The sequence below is a fragment of the Gouania willdenowi genome, chromosome 11 (assembly GCF_900634775.1).
Source record: "Gouania willdenowi chromosome 11, fGouWil2.1, whole genome shotgun sequence".
NCBI lineage: Eukaryota > Metazoa > Chordata > Actinopteri > Blenniiformes > Gobiesocidae > Gouania > Gouania willdenowi.
The window spans coordinates 12,087,876-12,109,991 of record NC_041054.1 but is presented as its reverse complement, the minus strand read 5'-3'; the positions used below and the strand labels follow the sequence as shown (position 1 = coordinate 12,109,991).

The following is a 22,116-nucleotide window of genomic DNA, read 5'->3' as shown; positions in this document are numbered from 1 at the left end:
ATATGTTTTCAAATATTAATCAGTTGTAAACTGTAAGACAACATAAACTTTCCAAAGCCATAAAAAAACAATTTAAGTTCCTCAGATCTACAAACTTCTTGTACCTTATTCTCAGGGGGGAGAAGAAAGCATCAAGATCTGAAATATAAATACAAACCTTAACTAAATCCAAATCGATCTCCAACACGTTGGCCAGCTGAAAGAAACAAATGGAGAAGCATTTAGGAAAAGAAGAAAGCACATTTACTGAAAGCGAAAAGAAAAGCAGATCAATAAATTGACATTTGAAGTACATTTGTAAATGATACCTCAGAAACGTTGGTTTGTTCATCAATGGACACAAAGATTTTGTAGAGGAGTGTTTCAAAGTAATCTCCCTGAACTCTGTTCATGACAAAGCCTTCTAGCGGAGGCACTGAAAGACACAGTGATGGCCGACAGTGAACACTTTCTACAGTTACTAACATACGCTTTAATAGAGAAGTTGAACCAATTCCTTGTCTTACTGTGTGGATCAAGCCCTACTACACTTGTCCTTCTTTGCGCCGTAAAAATGCACAAAACACCATACATTAAAAGAAATACCCACACAAACGATGAAACCCTCTGAGTTATTTTTGTTGTTTTTTTTAAAATAGGTCATAGCATGGAAAAAAGAAAAATACACACACACACTGAAGTTACGCACAAACTTCCTGTTACCTGATATGCAGCTGTCATCAGAGATAGGAACATCCAGGTATATGAACCCCCTGTTGTACAAGCCTGAAATAGTAAAAAAAAAAAACTGGTAAAAACTGTTTCCATGAAAATAACTAATCCTATTAAAAACAACAAGTGTAGAAAGTTTTTAACCACTGAAAACCATCACGTATTCAGGTGTCTTCAGATTTCTTTCGGGGTTTTTTTTTTTGTATCTGTTTTCCGTGAGCAGCAGTAGGCCCAGCGCTGCCAGATCGTTTACTAATCAACATTTAATCTGCACACTCGCAACCTCAATCTCAGCACTCCACCTTTCAAACGCAGACAAAATGAAGGGCTGAAAAGCACAATCTCCCTTTCACAGCCCGGCTCACATAAAGCATGAAGCACTAAGCCACTATGCTAATGGGTTTCCAAGTAAAAGAATAGCTTCAGGGCTTGTAAGGTCAGGGCTGAGATAAAGATGCTGAGTCGATTTCAACTTTCTTTTTAATGAGATTGCTGCAATGCTGGACACAAGCTGTAGCCTCTTTATGGCATCATTTGACAAGCAGCATCTTTCACATATTCTCAGGCTCTTTACGCTTTGAATGAATTTAAAGAGGGCCAGCAGGGATACTCACTTAAGACCACATTGTACTCCATTGATCCAGCTAGTTGAGGACCAGAATCAATCATCTTATCGATGACTTTCTTCTCTGCTGTCGAACAGATCTGCAATTCAACACAGAAATCAGAGAACGTGATACCAAAACTGGCTGTAGTGACATGTTCACTGCAATATGCAAAACTCATGGCCCCGGGGCCAAATCCAGCCAGCAGGAGAAAGTAGAAATTACAGATAAAACATGAATCACTGTGTAAATGAAACTTATATTGCATGATGGCAGCCATTTTTAAAGGTAAACTGTTGAGAAAACTCAACAATCTTACAAAATCCTTCAATTTTCCTCAAATTATTAACGATACATAATATTTCCCTTAATGTAATAGAAATTGGTCACAAAACCAAGGAAATCTAAAGTGAAGATCCTGTTGGGACATACCTCTATCCCTTTATTGCTTGGAAAATGTCAGTTTCTTACATATTTCAAAAATAAAACATGAATCAGTGTGTAAATTAAAGTTAAAACTGCTTATATCGCATGATGGCAGTCATTTTTAATGTTAAACTGTTGAAGAAAACTTCCTCAAATTATTACATCTTTCCTTTAATGTAATAGAAATTGGTCACAAAATCAAGGAAATTCTCTATCCCTTTATTGCTTGGATATTGTCAGTTTCTTACATATTTTGTTTTTTATTTATATGTAGAAGTGCAAAGTAGGGCACATGAATGTTGAAATTACTCATTTTCTCCGTATTTGGCACCTGAACTAAAATGAGTTTGACACCATGACTAAGCTATGAGACACAAAGCAGCTGAAGGTGTTTCGCACCCTGATGTCGTCCTCGGTGATGTAGCCGGTCTGCGCTACCCACCACGGCTCCACAGAGATCTCCACTGGTTTGGCTGGGAGCAAGTCTCTCGCCGATTTCCTGCGAAAGAATTTCTGCAGAGAGGAGGCGGCAAATAAGGCGACTGTTTAGATGTGGGATTACATTCAACTGCATAATTTCATCTGGATATCGATCTGCCATTCGGGCTTCTAACTGGAGGACTTCCGGAGGCACCAGAAGTCCTAAACCTAATGCACTAATCAGAGCAGCTGTTCACTTATTAAATACAGGTGGACTTAAAACACCACTCACTTTGTTCTTCTTCTTGCTGTGTACACTAGTTAAAATCGCTACTACTCTGTTATTTGTGAACGGATCGAGCTCGAATTTGATAGGTATAATCTATGGATGTGTACGCATCAATGCTTGCAGCCCAATTTTCGTTTTGGGGCCAAGGGGTGGCCTCAAGGGGCCCCAAAAGAAAAAAAACCAAGGTCGATTTCTCATTTATTTTCAAGTCAAATTTTACGACGGTTGGTGGCACATACCAATATATAAATGGGGCCTAATACCCTGTACGTGTCACAAGGGCATCTGGGGGACCCCAGGCACCCCATTTTTCAAATGACTACTCCTCCATTAGTTCTCGTTAGATCGGAATGCAGTTTGGTATGCATACTCTATGAATGAATATGATGAGACGCTCACGTGTTTTCCCATTTATTTGTGAGTCAAATATTGCAACAGTTGGTGGTACCGAATCATTGACACATACTAATATATGAATGGGGCTCATTACTTCGTATGTGCCACGGGCCCCCATTTATCAAATGACTACTCCTCCGTTAATGCTCATTGAATCGGGCTGTAATGCGGATGTCAAGAGCCTCTCTGAGACCTTTTTTTTAAACTCGGTGGAACCGAGTCATTTGACTGAATTCTCGGGAATGTGGTACGTGCTATTCGGCGCGGAGACGTTCCGTGTGCCCGGCCGCAGTTCATCCGAACTTGTTTTCAATAATAATATATATTATGGTTCACTTTTTGTCAGCAATAAAAAAGTGTTGTGACAGTCTTACTTTGGAGGACCTGCACTGGTTCATCAGGTCGATGTACTGGTTCCTCCCGATGCCCAGCAGTCTCAGACCTGTGACAAAGTGAGCCAGTCAGTACTCGGTGAAAATGTGAAAGCCTCTCTTGGTTTGTTTTGGATGTGTTTTTTTCTTTCTATTATTAGCCCTGATGACATGTCTAATCTCTGCCAGGCGAGAACATCCACACATCATTAAAGGGACAGATATGGATTAAATGAATTAATATAGTTATGCTGATGCATCGATGTACAAAGATGGTTCTATATGAGGAGTTAGTTAGTAATGAAAGTCATAAACCTACTGTATACATGATGGTTTCTTGGGAATCTAAACAGTGGTAATTTTGAAAGCAAATTTTGATTTTAATTGAGTTGTTGTCTTTTGACAAAAATGCAACTTAGTTATGGTAAAAAATGTGTCATCAGGAATAGTTGACTGTAGTTTAAGACAAGTCAAGTAAATGACATCAAAGATTTTATTTGACTAACTGTTACATATATAATTTGATATGGGATGGTATTAATGTTGGGGTCAGTTATAATTGTAATCACGTAATTGATAACGAATTACAATTATGGCGTAATTGTAATTTTAAAAATCTGTTGCCCTCGGATTTATGATTAAATTGTAATCTCGTTTAGATAGCTGACTTTGTAATTGCCATTAAAATTCTGTAAAAATTGTCAATTATAATTTAACACAAAACTGGGGAACCATGTTACAGTTCTATGTACAGTTCTACACATAAAGCTTTTGCACATTTCACCTATTAAAAAAAAAAATTAAATTCAGGGGGAATACAGACACAAAAAAGGCTCAGACAGTCACACCAAAAATATTAAAACCTATAATTTCATTGATTAGGAAGCCTAACAAGGTAACCAATAGATATGAAAGAAATGTGATGATAGATAATTGTTTGAAGTGTATTTTACAGCTGATTTAAGACCACATACCATAAGAGATGCTTATTAGGTTATTTATTTCAGGCTCAGTGATTGTCATTCATTTTCAATGAGAATGAAATTGTAATTGATTTTCTGAGGTTAAAAAATATATGTAATTTAATTGTATTTGGAAAAAAAATGCTGCTCACTGTAATCGTAACTGATTTGTAATTGAACATGGGTAATTGAAAACTTAATTGTAACTGAAAAATGTAAATGATTCCAACCCTGTTAATACACACACACAGATTAGATGTGATCAATGCACTTGAGTTCTGATTGGATTTCAGTCAATGTGACAAAATTATAATTGACATGTTTTTTGTTTTTTTTTTTAAATTAGTCATAGTCTAGTTATTATCACTTAAAAATTTAGTCTAGGAAAAGATATGAGGAAAATCTTGAGTCGACAAATTTAACAGCTGAGAAAGCAGAGAAATGAAGATGAGCAGATGTCTGTAAATCTCCCTCCAAAGCCCATCCTGTAACTTCCTCTGACCTGAGCTGTGAGTCACCATTGCCTGGCATCACCAAGGCCCAATTAAAGAGATATATTTGCATTTCTGTCTCCTAAAGCTGAGAATCCCATGGATCCATTCTGCAGCTTCGCCTAAAGAAATGAATCACACGAAGCCTTTAAAATGCTCCCCCTCTATCTGCTGACGTCTGCATCCAAAGCTGCTCATGGGACGTTTCTGTCTCCACAGCAGGACGGTTGAAGCCTGCAGCAGCTCAAATATCTACAAACATTTAGACATTTAAAGCAGGATTAAGATCAGCCAATTAAAAAGTTTTCTCGGGTACCATTATTCACACACAACTTAGTGAATGGATTTGAGAACATTTTCTTGAAATGCAGACTTTGTTAATACATAAAAATGTCAGAGACAGAAAAACATGGGAACATGTGACATTTTTTCCTCCTTATCAATTAAATACAAAAAGTAGGTGTTCAAGTTTACTTTATCTTTTAAAAACAAAAGCCTTTTTATTGAAAAGAAAAGCCAATTTAATTCAACTCCCATTTATTGTCCTGAATAATTACTCCATTTCGAAAGTGTTCGGAAACACAAATGTAGCAACATTATGCTGATTAAAATGAAAGAGAAGAGGAAACAATTCAATGTTTTAAACACAATTTAATCCTTATCAAACAAGCTGATTAAAATTCTGTCACCTAAACACTTGATTACCTAAAATCACGTCTATTTTTAAAAATGCTGGTTCCATGTGGACCAAAGGAGCCAAAATGAAGGCACGCACAACAAAACCACCTACTTAAATTTACAGCAAGATGATCGTAGGTTTGATTCCCTTTGTAGTAATAGAAATGATGTCAGATTTCTGACTAGTTTTCCCCTAAGGATGAACATTAATACTCATGGAACTCATGTGTTTCCTTTTTTTTACTTTACAGACTGCCTTCCCAAAAACTCTGCTTCCTTTGACCGTCTTTATGGATTTTCTCCCTGTTTTGTTTGAGGGAAGTTTGCCAGTTTTCTCCAGGCATGCGTCGTGTCTTGCTCTCCTACAATTAAACCGATAACTGCTAACTGGGGAACCATTTCTGTGTTACATAGTGAGTGTCTGGGAAGCTTGGAGAAGTTGTTTCTGTGTTGTGGGGATAGGGGACAAAGCTGGAGGAAGGAAAAGAAGAAAAAATACTCACAGTCAGCGGCAGTGAAGTTGGGCAAAGAGTCATAACTCTTTTCACTGTTCATAATATCCTACAGAGGCACAAAAAGAGGAAGAAGGAGGAGTGAATGGAAGACAAACATCTTCTCATCTCCTTTTTTTTTTTATATCTCCTGCCTTTCCTTTGATAACAGGATTAACAATTTTGGCAAACGTGCTAATTATCACGCCTCATTTTCATTAAGTAATTAAGGATTATTATTTTGGACACCAGCTTTGGTGTCCAAAATAAAGCTCAGTTAAAGCTGGTGTCTGGAGTTTCTAAGAAATCTATGTTTATGTGTGAATTCTTTTGAAATGCGTAAAAATACCTAACTAGTCTTTTACTATGGTCTACTGCCAGTGGTCATTCATATACAATAATGTATATAAGTCCCTCCTTCATCCTATAGATCCCTATACAAATGGAAACGTTCGCAGAGTGCGCCCAGCCAATAGGCTTTGACTTCCTGATTTTGAGACCGTCAATCAAAGTGAATGTGGAACTGTGCACGGAAACAAGACCGCGCGTCACAACAGCAAACAGGTGAAAATTATTTTGGCTCATTGACCTATATCAATGCGACCCGATGCAAACTTGTTATGTTCCGCAATGCACGTGCAGAAAAGTAGAGGAGTGGCTTCTGGTAGATTGGCAGAGGTAATGGGAGGAAGTGAGGCTGTTTAGGGCGGGACATCAAGACGTTTCTCAGAAACTCTGGATAGCAGCATTAAGATTACTTTAGCAGGCAAGAAAAAGAGAAGAAGCCAATCGAGTGTGGCAGCTCGCATCTGCACCATAGAATAAAAGAAGAACGGAGGAAAAACAACTAAACTTCTAAAGGCTCGAGAGCAAATTTGGTTGATTTATTCTGGTCAGTTGAACACATAGAAAACACCTAGGTAGCCACAGTCATGCGTAAAGGAGTTTAAAATCACATACTGAAGTACTATACACGACACACAATAAGTATATACTGTCTACTGTATACTATTAGTATGATTAATATGGTGACCTTTCCCACTGAAGTATACTTCCAAGTTGCTGACAAAAAGCAGCACACTGAGGCTAAATATCTCCATTTTAGGCAAAAAAAGTGACCAAGAATATCAACATGTGGTCATGTGACCCATAAAACTGGCAAAAAACAATTTTCATGCCGACATTTCGGAGACCTGTCATTGTGCGTACTGACAAAACTTCCGGTTAACTTCAAAACAAGAGCCCTATTTACAAATTTATTTATTTTTTAACTGCAATAAATCTAACAAAATTACAGTGCAATAATCTGTAACTTATCACAAACCCAGTGCAATAACTAACATTAATCCTGTGTCAGCACTTTATCACCGTTTTACTGTGTGTTTTTATGCTTTTATTTTTAAAGCCTAAAGTAGGGCTGGGCGGTATGACCAAAAATGTATATCACAGTATTTTTCAAAAATTTTAACAGTTTCACGGTATATGATAGTATTTTTTATTTCATGCATAATCAGGTGTTCATAGCATTTTCTACTGGTTCAGAGATGAAATACTGCAGTAGATTGATTTAGGATGCTCTATTTTACTGTCATGATGAGTGAATATTGTAGAATAATTCCACACTAGTAGTAATACAAGCTACAATGAGAAACAGCCCGACTCTGTCTGATATTAAGGCATCCACACATGTAACTCCACTGGCTCTTTGCCCCGTTAGCTTAGCTTTAGCATTAGCTTGATTTCTAGCATCAACGGCATACTCAGTGGTGTGGTGGTTTATTGTGGTGAATAAGGTAGTATTATGTTTGCAGCTCCACCAGGACTTACAGGAATTACAAATTGCTAAGCTAACCGTGCCTCGGTGAGCATAGACATTATATACGTAAATAATGTCTATGTCCGTGAGTGTTGTCATCCTGTAGCAGAGGCACATGCAGCTTCAGAGCTTTCAGTGTATTTCTTATCCATTTACACCGTAACTAACACCAGAGCGCTACTGTTTACATTCCTATTTAGGAGTGCAACCATGAAAAGGGTCCTGACTGAAACGCGGCGCAGCGTAGCATTACAACTATTGTGTAATCAAATACACCAGTACGGCGGTGTATTAAAAATTCACATCAGCAAAAATATATACTGGTATTTGGTATGAACCGGTATACCACCCAGCCCTAGCCTAAAGGCAAATCTGGTGTGAAACATTCCATTCTTGTATGCGCCTATGGTGTGTACGTATGAATGATAACAAAACTATATCTGTCCATCTATCTATCAAAAAGCGTTAAAAACAAACAGAAGACAAGAAGAGATGTTTTTGTTTTGAAAAGGGAATGTTTGGCTTTTAGCTTGAATCCAGTCCCAGGACGATTTTACGTTCCTCTCGCAATGCATCATGGGGCAGTTCAGTATGACTAGTGTGCCCACCGTGCATACTTCAAAGATGTGCCGATAAAGCATACATCCAGGTATTTCTCACGTATTCAATCTTTCCATATCTAATTAGAATGCACAACATACTCATTTTGATGTCAGACTGAGTATGAGTTGTACGTTAGAACGCGATTTCGAACACAGCTTCACAGTTTGTCGCGAGCCGTGGCTGTGAGCGATCCAGCAATGACTCATTTTATCCACAAAACGTGTGAGCCATCACAGAAACAAAAGCCACAGTGATTGGCAGCAGAGCAAACCCTGTGTTTATCCTGTGAGCTCTCCCATCCTATGTGACACATTGCAAGACACCAACACCAAGTGCATGACCGACGCAAAATCTGCCAACATGGATACCAAGCTATTCAGCTTTTAGAAAAATAAATGAGAGCAGTAACTCTATTGTGTGACGGATAAACGACGTGATTCCCAGCTCATGACTCACTCGTTCAAGCCGAGGACGTGCCTCACTTTCCCCCTTCATAAATACAAGAAGTAGTCGGTGCATTATAAAACAAACCCTTATGTTTCCTGTCATTAACAGCAGGGAGCAGTAAAACACTGAGATTGCTCTAATTGGAATGAGTTCCTTGGATATTTGCGCTGTGTGTCGTGAATGTTCCAGCGCTGATTACCAGGGAAGCCAAAATTGACGCCATTGTTCAGTTTAAATGAACAGAGACTAGATGTTTCCAAACCAATTAGAAAATCCACACCAAAGCTTCCCTCTGCAGCTCTGCATTACCAAGCCTCATTATGCTGTATGCACCAAGAGTATTCAGGCATGCTGCCTACAGACAGCGTGATTACAGAAAAGTGGCAGACGTTGGACTTTTCAAACAGCTTTCAATCCCTTTCATACGTCACATGCTGTGCCTCACCTCCATGATTCCTATGTAATATGAGAAGGGAGTGACTCGTAGGCCTTTGACCATGATGTCCGACAGGTGGTAGGGGTACAGCATCAGATGGTCCCGGCTGTATTTCAGGAGCTCCTCGTAGTACTTGCGCTCATCCTTCCTGACGTGGCGCACTGCTCATACACACACACACACACAGTTTGCTAATAGTATTACTGACGTTGAACAAAAAACATCAATAATACAAAAAAGTCTAAAGTAGGATTGCAAAGCAGCAGAACATTTCAGAATACTTTGGTTTAATCAAAAAGATAAACTTTTCATGGAAATAATTTATTTAAATTACCGGAAATTGGAAATAGCTGATGCTGATATTTTCCAAACTATATCTCACGTTCCTGTTAAAGACTAACCTTCAATTTTGTAAACTCCCTGTTTTTTTTTTTTTACCCTTAATTCCCATAAAAAGATTCCAACTTTGAAAGTTCACAGAATGTTTCAACCCTAGTTTGAACTGCTCTGTTATTTTGCGTGGATGCTAATCAGTGTCTGAAATTAGCTAGGGCTATGGGCCATTTGGCCCTCAAATTTAGCCAAGAACGTCCCCAAAAACCTTGTTCCATGGGCCACAGTTTCCCACACGTTTTTTGTCAAAAACTTATATATATATATATATATATATAGACAGCTTATTTTAGCTTCTTTAGAAACTGTAGGTCTATCAAACTTCTATTATACTTCTGTTTGCATTGCTGTTTTTAAGGTTTTGTTCTGTGTAATATCTACAGGTTGTTAAGAACTAAATAAACACAGTTTCCCTACATTTGTCTTCATCTTTCTGTTATAGGTACGGTACTTCTTACCAACTTCTCTATGAAAAATAAAGGATGTGCTTTTCATTTATTTGAGTTGGCTGAAGCTACTGTGTGTCTTAACCTATAAAAGTATCCAAGCTGTAACAAGTTTTTTTTCCATGGCCCCCAATTGTTTTAAGCATGCCCCCATTTTTTAGACTACTATTATCTAAAATTACTACCAATTTCCGGTTCATTCCAAGAAATAATTCCCATGAAAAGTTTTAATTTTTAACACTCCCGTGAAAATTTACTAGAAAGCAGACTCCAGTGATAAATATGTCCAAACATTGTTTTTTGCATTTTTATAGCCCAACCTTCCAATACAGCTTCCTTAGCTCTCTCTCAAAATGCAAGTTGATTTTAGCTAATTCATTTATTTATTTACTTTATCAGCATCAAATTACAACTCATTCTTCAGGGTTGTATTTCCATTAATACTGGTTGCTAATCTATGCTGTTTAAAAACACTAAACAAAAAAAAAAAAACCTATATATTCTTCTATTCATAAAATAGCATGGCATTTCGTGCTCATGCATGCACAACATGCACGCATAGTTTACAGAAAGTAACAATTTCAAACGGAGTATGGGTCTGGGCTGCTCCATGACATAGAATTTATGACAAACACTGGGAGAAAATCACCATCTGTTGGTGAGCATTCAAATGATTTCATTAAAAAAAATGCATCAGTTCATGTGAAGATCAAAGAACAAAATGTAATCACCTTTTTTGATACACAAATAAATATGCAGTAAAATTTGAAAGTTGCGACCAAGATAATAGCAACTGGGAGCCCCAAAATAAATGCAAGTAATGACAGCAGAACACACAAAATGATAAAAATGACAGAAAAATATACATATAAAAACATACAAAATAGTAGAAATATATTTAAACCAATGGAAATAAAGACAAAAAAATATATATTAAAAAAATACAACGGAAACCTATAGTAATGCCCTCAAATCGGACAATCACATTTTTTGTGGCTCCCGCTATGATAGAAATTGCCCACATCTGTCTTTGACTTGTATTTCTGCCAAACAGATCTAAATTACATATATTTTCCACCTCATACAGACCTAGGACAGCTAATGTAAGTAATGCAGTCTAATGCACCTGTAGAGCAGGTGAGTGGGAGCAAATGTGCTTACCTAGGTTATTGCGAAATCGCAGCTGATTGCGAATGCTGTAGAGAAGCACATGTTTCTCATACTCGCGCTGAGAGTTCCCCAAACTCTGCAGAATGAGGAAAGAGCAACAGTTACTGACCAAAACACAATTCTGTCCACACACACTAAGGTCAAGGGGGACTTTAAGATAAAAGCTACGTATTTAAAGGTTCCAACCTTGACATAAACAACACCCAAAAATCCTATTTGTTTATCACCAAGGATGAAAAATAATGGATCTCAGAGAAAGGAGCAGTAATGTATTTATATGGATCTTAAAACAAGTCCAACTTCCTGGGGAATGTAATTTAAAATGCCACACAAGCACATTTATTACCAAACAGCTGCACAATATGTGCCACTTTTGGCGTTTTCTTGTTATTGTGACTGAAATATCCTTAACCAAATCAGAAATCGTATTCAATTGCGAATCAAAAAATCGGAATTGATACCCAGCTCTAGCGCAAAGCATTAGGTACTACAAACATCTAGAAAAAAACCTGAAACCTCAGATGGGGTTTCTGGGGCTGTCCTCCAGTGGTTTTCTTCATATATAAATGGAATAACTTGTAATGTTGCTATCAACAATGTAATGTCAAACATGTGCAACCTGTCATGTGGAGTTTCCCAGGGCTCTGTTCTGGGGCCTGTTTTGTTTTTGTTATACCTGATGCCTCTTGGTGTTCGGTTGATCCGTGGTTTTGGAAATGTGTCTTATCATTTCTATGCAGATGATATTCAGTTGTATTGCTCCTTCAATGACTCAGAGTTTCACTTTTCATCTGCGTTCTTGGAATGTGTATCTTCATCTTGCATCAAAAATTGGTTGTCATCGAATTACCTTCAGATAAGTTCTAACAAAACAGAAACTCTGAGATCCCCCCGATTAAAAACTCACACGGTGCTCTGGGCTCCTCTGTGAAAACCAGCCTCACAAACCTTGGGGTTGTGTTTGATCAGTCAACAGACCAAAAACCGCTTTTATCATCTGAGAAATATCTCTAAAGTGAGGAATTTGCTGTCTAAATTGAATCTCGAAATGATAATCCACGCGTTCATCTCGTCTACCAGACAATTGACCGGTGCTCCCAGATCAGCCCACATTACCCCCATTCTATCAAGTCTTCATTGGCTTCCACTCACATTTTGCATAGTTTAAAATTTTAGTCCTGACTTTCCGTGCGTTGCTTGGTCAGGCCCCTCAGTATATCGCTGAGTTGTTGTGACCCTACACTTCAAGGCACAGCCTTGGTCTTCAGACCAGGGTCTCGGAAAGATCCCTAAAACTCATTGTAAAGGCCGGGGAGACCTGGCATTCCAGGCTGTAGCCCCCAGACTCTGGAAGTCCCTCTGTGAGCTTGACTGTGTGGATTTTTTAAGAATAATTTGAAGACTGAGAAAAGCTTTCGGTTTAGGGAGTTTTAACTTTTGTTATCCTTTGATGATGTTTCTCCTGTTGTTTTAAATTGACCTTTGTTTTGTACAGCACTTTGTGATTTTTATCTGTGAAAAGCGCTTTATAAGCGCAATGTGGCAAAGTGACACTTCACCCACATTGCCTCGTATGAATGTAGTGTGTGAAAGTGTTGGTGGTGGTCGGAGGGGCCGATGGTGCACTATGGCTGCCACCCTTCTGTCAGTCTGTCCTAGGGCAGCTGTGGCTACAATAGTAGCTTACCACCACTAAGTGTAGAGTGAAAGAATAATGCCTTAATTCTGTAAAGCACTTTGAGTGTGTATGATAAAGCGCTATATAAAATCCAATGCATTATTAATTTATTTACTTACTAACATTTCGAACTGGGTTAATATTGTTTTGTTTTTTTTGCCCTTGTAATTTTTACTCTGTACAAAATCATGCCAAAGGCTTGTTTTTGACATTTAGTGCATGTTTGACCAGCGTACCTTGAGTTGGTAGATGTATTATTAAACATAATTATTCTTTCAAAAAATTAAAGGGTTAAAATTGGTCATGTGTGATGGGATGGCTAAATGGGTTTTTAAGTATAGAGGATGCAGCCATCATCCGCCTCCATTCATTACAACCTAATGGTTGAAGATGGAGGGGGGGTCTCTGCTCTGCACACTATAAATAGTCTAGTCAACATATTGCCTGTAGTTTGTGACCTTGTGGATACGACACGCGCCATGCAGTGAAGTCATGTGACGCCAACTACTGCACACCTCGTCATGTGACGGCATAGCAGGGAGAAGCTGCACCGATAGCCGGCCATGGCTCAGCTGCTTCAGGGGCAGCAGCCTCCGACAATGACAGCTTTAACCCTATGACACTGCCCTCCCTCCCTGCCCGCCCTCAGAGCCCCACCGCGGGCACAGATACCGACCTAGCCTTACCTGTTTGACATTAGCCGGGAGCTTGTTCCACGGATAATTCTGCCTGATGTGGAATTCCACGTCCGTGTTCATCTCTGCTCAGCAGCTCACAGACAGTCCTAACGGGCTCTGGGGCGAGTCCACGCCGACTTCAGCCCCCGGCAGCCGAGCAGAGAGAAGCCCGTGAGAGGGGACGTTTGGTCCGACGGTTGTTCTGCTGGACCCTCGGCAATCACTTCCGTGTTGTCTTTTCGAAACAGCCGTTCGTCACGCTAGAGGTTGATGTCGTCGCTTCCGGTTGAGGCAGCGCGTAGAGTGAATGAAGCGATGCAGAGTTGTTATGTAATATCACATCATGTCACGTTAGATTGATCAAACAAACGCACTGTTGGATTTCCTTTGTTTACACACCTCACCTCCATGTCCACACACATCTAATTATAATTATCAAGTATATATATATATATATCAAGTCTAAATTATTTCATGCAAACTGCTGTAAAACTACCCAATGTATATGAAAGTAAATGTGTATTACATCAAAGAAAATATATTTTGAATTTAAAAACTTAACATCCATCAAAAAAGCAAATAAAAAGTGTTTGAATCAAAAATTTAAAAAAAAATGGGACACTCAAAATACATTTGAACACTTTTCTATTTAGCTGAAAAGGATGTTTGTTTGTTTTTAATCGATGTGAGTTATTTGATTAAAAATACATTTCTTGATTGAGGTCTTCTTTTTTGGATTGTACACACGTCTCACAGCAATCATTTCTCATGTTAATAGAGTAGATCAGTAAAACACCTGCCCACCTTGAAGAAAACTGCTCTTACAGTTGTTTCTCCTGATCAAAACAGTCCTCCAGTGCTGATCTGTAATTACCTGTATCCTGGGTTACATGTATAATGGAGAAGGAGTCGGGACAGGGGGAGGAAAACTGCTGCATTCATGTGGAACCTCAGAGACACTTTGATTAAACACCAGCCTGTTGGCTGAGTCATACCTGCTCTGACCTTCCCTCCCTGTGACTTATGTAAACAGTTCTCTACTGCACACTGGAAGGCCTGCTAGGCCAGTCACTGGACACTCTACAGCTCTCTGTCGCATGATGACGGGCCTGACTGTACTTACGGTAGCTCCAGATACTAATATTTGCTGTTAGAATGTACACAGCGGCCTCATGATGATCTGCACAGCGCCTGAAAGGTACATTCACAGACCAAACGCGACTGTAGCGACTGCAGTCACATTAATCGCCCATGATTAGTTGCTTCAACACAGTGGTGCTTTTTGGTCACTTCATCGCTCCAGTGACGTGATGACCAGGGAACCGTGTGTGTGTGTGTGTGTGTGTGTGTGTGTGTGTGTGTGTGTGTGTGTGTGTGTAGCCGGTGACAGGGGAGAGAGAAGTCTGATCTCTTCTTCTCCGGCCATACGTTTACAGCACTTATCATAGACAGCGCCACTTTTACAGTTTAAATGATCAACTTACAAAGTTACTAAAGGATGAGTACACCCAGAATGTATAGGCTTATTCAAGAAGTTCACTGCTTTCATTTTGTCCCTATAAGTTGAGGAAGTGTACAGAAGCCGTCTCACTGTAGCGGGAGGGAGGGGCTGCTGCCTCAGCTCTACAGACAGTAAAGGAAGGGGGAGTTGTCGATTCAAGTCGCTTGAAAAGTTCAAATTTTTAAACTTTGGTCGCGCAGGACCTAGTCGCCGGAATCACGCAAATGGGGTCGCTTGAAGTAGCGTCATTTACCTTGATTTTGAATGTAATCTAGTCACTTCAGTCGCATTTGGTGTGAACGCACCTTAAGTGTGAAGCCATGCTTGTTATTCTGTCTCTTTCCTTCACTCTCTGACCATTACACTTTAACTAACATATCAGTGTTTATCGAAAGAAGGAAGGTAAAAAGTCATCCAGCAGCGGATCCTATAGATGTGCATGAAATGTTTTGGTGTAAAACACATTCTTTTGACATAATAGTAAATGGACATTATTTATATAGCACTTTATAACCACTGAGGTAGTCCCAAGGCGCTTCACAATATCAGCTCATTCACACTCACATTCACACACCAATTGGACTGAGCTACCAAAGCGCTAATCAACCTTAGGGTTCAGTGTCTTGCCCAAGGACACTTCTACAGGTATGGAATGGGATTGATCCCCCAACCTCTGAATGAGAAGACGACCATTCATCTACCACCTGAGCCATGATCGCCCCCCCCAGAACAATTTATCACCTGTCCCAAGACCACACTTGTACTGCTTTACTGTAGATTCATGTTCTTGTTTATCGTTGCTCATTACTTACAAGTATTATTAGATTTGTTTGTCTTTATTTCCATAAGTACATTTAAATCTTATGGTTTTACAGTTTATCAACAGAAGTAAAACCATAGAAGACCTAGTAGTGTTGTGCTTAAGACCAAATTATCCGTGACCAAGACTTTGCCGAGACCCGAATGCACTGAGACCAAGATAAGACCAAGACTTTTGGGAGTCGAGACTGAGACAAAACCAGGCCATAAAAATCGATTTTAAAAAATCATGACAAGGTCGAACAGTTAAAGAACATTCTCTCTTTAGTTTTAGTTTCTTTAAAATACATTTGACAGACAAAAAAAGGTAACTCATGAATAGAAGATATTTATCATTTTACCAAGTTCTTCTCCTCATTATCACATTAGTAAAGTTAAAGAATAGCAATAATCAGTGCTGGTCTTGACAAAAAAATACAGAGTTCGGGCACTCCGAAACCGAGACAAGACAGAGTAAAGATGCTTTCAAATCCGAGACAAGAGCAAGACCTTTAAAATCTGGTCTCAAGATCGGTCTTGAGTACTACAACACTATGACCTACCATGACAAGATCTACTGTACTTGAAAGGCATTAAGCTTGGATCATACATTGAAATACTCTTGATGCGTGAGAATCCCTGGCTCTCCTCCAGTAGTTCTTGTTTTAGTTCTGTGGTCAAGCTACCAGTTGTGAAATGTCACTCACAGCCAATGGCATTTATTCATATAAAATAATAATTAGTGGTCTAAATATATCTCACAGGCAAGCCCTGAATAGGTAGCTGACTGGGGATTCTGATGAAGGTTAATATTACTAATAGCCCAATGAAACAGATGCCCTAGAACAGCTGGATTTATACAAAACCTTAGACAAACAACAGACTAGAACCAATTAGGTGAAGGCTGAACATAAGACAGCAGATCATAAAGAGCGAGAGAGAGAAATGTGTCGGAAAAAGTCTACAGAGGAAAAACCAGATGGTCTTTCCAGTAACACTAAAAGAGAAAAAGCACGATTTTTAGTATAAGTTTACTTTTCATTAACCTTTGTTGATCTGCGAGCATTATTGTTTCATCATCTTCCACTTTCTACAGACTTACTCCTGACTGGCATCCTGCTAGTGGACTAAAAACAGTCTACTAGTACAACTAGTAACATAAAAACATCACTAGTAGGCAATTTTGCTTTACTAGTAAGGTGTGTGTACTCACACACTAGTGCGCCAAAAACTAGCTCTACTAGTACACTCAAAATCTTACTAGTAGTACTATAGTAAAAGCCAAAAATGATGTAGTCAAGATAATAACCAAATCCAGCTCCCTGATTGGCTGTAATAGTTTTGAATGCCGATGGCAAGCCTGAATGTGCTTTCCCCCTCCCCTTACTAGCATATAATGCTAACTTTTAGTACAAGTGACACTTTTGACTTTATTAGTAAAGTGTACTCACATGTACTCCAACTTATAGTACTAGTAGAGCTATACTATGGTTGTATGCATCCTAATCAAATACCGTAATGCATTTTTTAGAACGTAGTCCTAGAAGAAAACTTACTCTTAGTTTTAATGTTTAAACAAGTTCATTCTGTCAATTTCTTTAATGTAAAAGATTTCAGTTAGCTTGAGCTTAAAGCTAGCACTAGCTATCGTACTTGATTATTATTATTTTATTTTTCATCTGTATTTGTTAGTCTTCGCTCTTTTTTGTTGTACAGCTTCACAGAATGAAGTGTACAGTTTGTTTACATTTTTTCTATCTGCGTGTGTGTGTGTGTGTGTGTGTAGGTGTGTGTGTGTGTGTGTGTTGAAAGAGACACAGATATAATCTACGACACTGTAAGAGATGCAGTGACCCTATAACTATGATGGGAAACACAATGTTGTTTAATTTGGAGATCTGTTGCCTTAACCTGCCTTTTGTAGGTTCATGGAAATATTTTCTAAATGAGGTTTTTAAAGAAGTGGACACTTCATTTACTGCTGTTCTCCATGCAGCCTCTATCACCATAGTAACCTAGTCCTGACCTCCTTGAATCAGTAGTGGTAGACTGCATCATCAACTGAACACGATGTTCTGCAGTTTGTTTCCTATCAACAGATATTTTCTTAAAAACATTAAATACGTATATATTTTTTCATATATTATTTTAGGCATTCATGTTGATAAATATTTAATCATTTTTTAAAAATATTTTTCTTCTTCTCTCATAATTTGAGTGTTTTTTTTTTACACATTTTCCACATCACGTGATACATTTACTCTTTGTCCATCGGCAAGTACAGGGTTATTGGCCTTTGTTGGATTCTGGTAGGAGCAGTGTTCATTTTGTTGACTAAAGAGTTTCATCATAGTTTTTGTTGATTTTATTTTTATTTTTATTAAACCGCGAAGAGGCACCCAGACACCCCGACCACCCACCCAATCCACCCCACAAGCCCAGGGAGGTCCAGGTCTACAGTTGGATTAGTGTGTTAGTAAATAGTGGTGCTGGCAGTCGCTTGCAGGTTAGATCATCAGGCTAAAAAAATCGAGATTTAATGCGATTAATAAAGGAGTAACGCTCATCAAAGCAGGGTAGTTTATTTTTTCTGAGAGCAGACATCTTTTCCATGGAAATGCATTCTATGAGGAGATTTTTCCATTGGTTTATGTTTAAGGATTTTTTATCTTTCCAATTCATGAATATTGTTTTTTTTTTTGTTTTTTTGTATTTGCTATGGTGAGTGGATTGCGATGGGTTTGCTGGAAGATCAAGCATCATCAGGTCTCCTATCAGACATAGATTTGGAGATAAATGAAATACATTTTTTATTTTTTTTTAAGTGAAAAAACTACATCAATTATTATATTTACATTTTTGTCAACTAAAAAAATTTTAACTTTTGTCACATGGGACGAAATCCAGTCAGAACTCATGTGATCATGTGGTCTTGCACATTGATCACATTTAATCTGTCTGTTTTAAAAACATTAATACCGTCCCATATCAGGTCGATAATGATAATTGACGCCTAAACGCTTATCTTGTATATTTTAATCAACTAAATCTGCAACAAATTTAGTCGACCTTTTGTAAAATTTTTGTAAAATTTTGCTTAAATGTGACCATCATCAGCCCTCCCTAGGGATGGGTGAACCAGACTTTATTATAGGGTAAATCATATAAAAAAGGGAGGACAGTGTTTCACCTGAGTGAGGGGGAAATACAAGGGGAAAAGAGTTTGGGAGGACAACAAGGAGAAGAATAAGAGCATAGTTCGTTTTTGGTTGTACCTTTGGTATAATGCGATACTAAGACTGGAGACGTATGTACCACGCAGTGTAGGGACCTAAGTTGTGAGAGTATCAGAGGGAGAACATCCCAATGCTCAGATATTATGAAGACAGAAGTGAACAGAGGGGGACGATTTGTAAACTATGTTGTGTCAGTTAAATTATTGATTTACTCAAAAAGGTAAAAGTATCCATCAATGCAACTCAATTACAGTAACGTGAGTACTTGGAATCCGTTACTTTCATTGCACTTCTACAGGCCGACGATAGCTGCCAGTCACTTATTTAGATGATTAGACAAGAACTGAAATAGTTCTGATGACTATATTTTAACATTTTGTGTGTGTGTGTGTGTGTGTGTGTGTGTGGTATGAGGAGCCCAACATGTAGGCTAAATATCACTTACCAGGGTCCTCTGAGAGAGGCTCAGTGCTTGTAGGGCATGCAGTCTATGGTAAGTTGATGATCCTCTGTAATGTTGACCTTAGGGAGAGAAACTGGGATTAAATGTCTGCCCGGGGGCGATAAGTTTTAACAAAATGTCCAGCAGTTTGAAAACATTGAAACATATGCCCCGGAGCACATACCAAAAAGGGACTTCATCACACTTCTTATTAGCAAGCGCAGGCTGTCACCGTATAAAAAGGCTGCCTGTTAGTCTGGTCACACTAAAGCCTCTGTTTGTGGAAGTAAACTCAATAAGTAACGCTTGAACAATGAGATGCTGCAGCATGACTCACAGCAGAATGTCTGCACAGATACAACAATGCAACACAACAAGACTGCAATGTTAATCTGAACAACTTCACAAAACAATGTACGGTATGTATCTTTTTCTCACGCACAGCCATAAAACTGCATGATTATGTAGTGCTGGTAACAAACACTCTTGGTGTGATGATTGCTGACTACATCCTCAGTGTGTGAGGTCAAACTTTGGGAAAGCTGAAACCTAACAGGATATTTTCATTTAGCATTTAATTAGCATTTCTGTACGAACGACATGTATGATGTAAATAAAAGGAATAAGAGGAGATTTAGAAGCTGATTGTGCATAAAAAGTACTTAAAACGGTCAGCATGATTGACAAACTGTGACGTTGCGATTACTCATCAAAGTGTGGGAATCACATAACTGACTATTTTCATGAGGTTAAAGGCCAGGAATATTTGGGTCTGTCCACCCAATGCGAGGACAGTTGCTCACCCAAAAAAGTAAAAATAAATACATTTTTTTAAAAAAGGGAAACATTTGCTTACCACCAATACGCTATATTGTACAAAGTAAAACTTTTAAAAAACAAATTAAAGCTGCAGTATGTACGTTTTTCTTTTCTTTTTTTACATAATTTGGTCAAAAATCTAGACTAACCTTTCAGCATATTGTAATCCGAAGTGTTCTGAGGAGACACTGGCCCTCTGCTCCTTCTCTTGGCTCTGCATTTGAGTTTCAGAAATCATGGAGTGTGAACTTTTCAGCCAATCAGAGATCTCTTTACAAACAGAATGCTTCATGAGCTGTTTTTGGGGCGTTACTATTGGCTGCCAGACTAAAGTTGATGCACGTTCATATAGTAAAAGTTCAATGGTGGACGTTCCAGCCTGAAAAGTCCCTATTGTGGCATTGGGGACTACAGTTACACGTCAAAGCTAGCGGGAAGGAGAAGCAACAGTCCTAAACATACTTGAGCGGAATGGACTCCACGGAGGTCCGCGCAGGCTTTAAGACAGCATTCGTGACCGCACATAATCTGTCCCATATACTGGTGTCAGAGGGAGAGTGATAACAGAAAGAATAAATCACGTGTAAACCTAATTGAAGCATATCCAAGGTGGAGAGAACAAGCGCAATTCATTTGCAGTCTGGACGTGGAGTGGTGTGGGTCTGCTCAGCCCTGTAGCTGGATCGCTGCGGCCGCCTGTGAGCTGTGCAGCGGGGGAGGGGCTCACGGTAGAAGCCGCTGCTTTTGAGGACAGTAACTAGTGATACGCGCATTCATGTCAGTCTCTAAAACATCAGAATACTCTCCAATAATACAAGATTAAGTCCTTACATTTGTCAGTAGTCTCTATTGAGAAAAAAAGTAGCTCAGGACTCCACGGTTGTGCACGTTTACAAGGATGCCAGTAAATTTGAAACAGCTAGGGGAGCGTGGTTGATCCCATACAAGCATCACGATTCTACATACTGCAACTTTAACATAAGAAAATGCTGCATTTGATCCAATTTATGTAAACTGCTTGTATGTGTGGTCTATTCTGCCCTCTATGTTGGTATCTGTGAGTAGGAGATGTAGATACATTTTGACAGCGAGTCTTGAAAATAACATCTAAAGCCCTGATGTGTCACATGATGAGGTCTTATGTTTCTCTACAACTTCCTACCAAGTGGTGATGTAATGGACAGGAGGAAGAGGAGTGGGAGGAGCTTAAAGATCCTTTCATCTGTGCAGTTTTGGTATAAACATGTTAACTTTGATACATGACACCGAGTGTCCATCTGATATTGTTATCGTAGAAAGAGACGATACAAACTATCCCCGACCCTATGGCCCATGAATACATTTAGTACACAAAGTAGCACATCAGTGTGGAAATATTTCTGATCTCAATAGTTTCAGACTATATTATCATGCTGTGAATATAATAACATCCCATTAGCCACTAGGGGGCACCAAAGCTAAGTCCTTGTCCTTATCTGATAATTAAAATTACCAATCTGTCCTTTGTATGTCATTTTTTGAGTTGTGTTTTTGCTCCTTAAACTTTACACACTTGTCAAGTGGATTTACTTACATAAAGGCAATTGTTTTCCTTGTATTACCCTTTTGTCACTTATCTTGATTGAGTCGCTATAAAACAACCTATTCTCTTCCTTTAAATCAGTCTGAATAACACAAAGATAAATAAGTATTTGTTTTTTCGAAGCAAAATCTGTCAACTTTATAATCTGAAGCACACGCAGACTGTTGAGTTGATTGTTGAATATCTGTCGCCCTCTACTGGCCACATTACATTTTATACAGAAAAAACAAAG

At 38.7% G+C, this 22,116-nt stretch overlaps 1 protein-coding gene across 1 annotated transcript in view; it reads right to left on the bottom strand.

Moving 5' to 3' along the window:
* fam91a1 (family with sequence similarity 91 member A1) overlaps positions 1-13,805 on the bottom strand; it is a 31,152-nt gene extending 17,347 nt beyond the window's left edge. The window contains exons 1-10 of the mRNA XM_028461506.1: positions 13,516-13,805; positions 11,143-11,227; positions 9,152-9,303; positions 5,853-5,910; positions 3,222-3,289; positions 2,142-2,255; positions 1,326-1,416; positions 703-765; positions 309-415; positions 158-196 (exon numbers count right to left, since the gene is read on the bottom strand). Coding sequence (XP_028317307.1) covers positions 158-196; positions 309-415; positions 703-765; positions 1,326-1,416; positions 2,142-2,255; positions 3,222-3,289; positions 5,853-5,910; positions 9,152-9,303; positions 11,143-11,227; positions 13,516-13,587 — 849 coding nt within the window. The 5' untranslated portion in view covers positions 13,588-13,805. The remainder of the gene's footprint in view (positions 1-157; positions 197-308; positions 416-702; positions 766-1,325; positions 1,417-2,141; positions 2,256-3,221; positions 3,290-5,852; positions 5,911-9,151; positions 9,304-11,142; positions 11,228-13,515) is intronic.
* Positions 13,806-22,116: the final 8,311 nt, after the last annotated feature.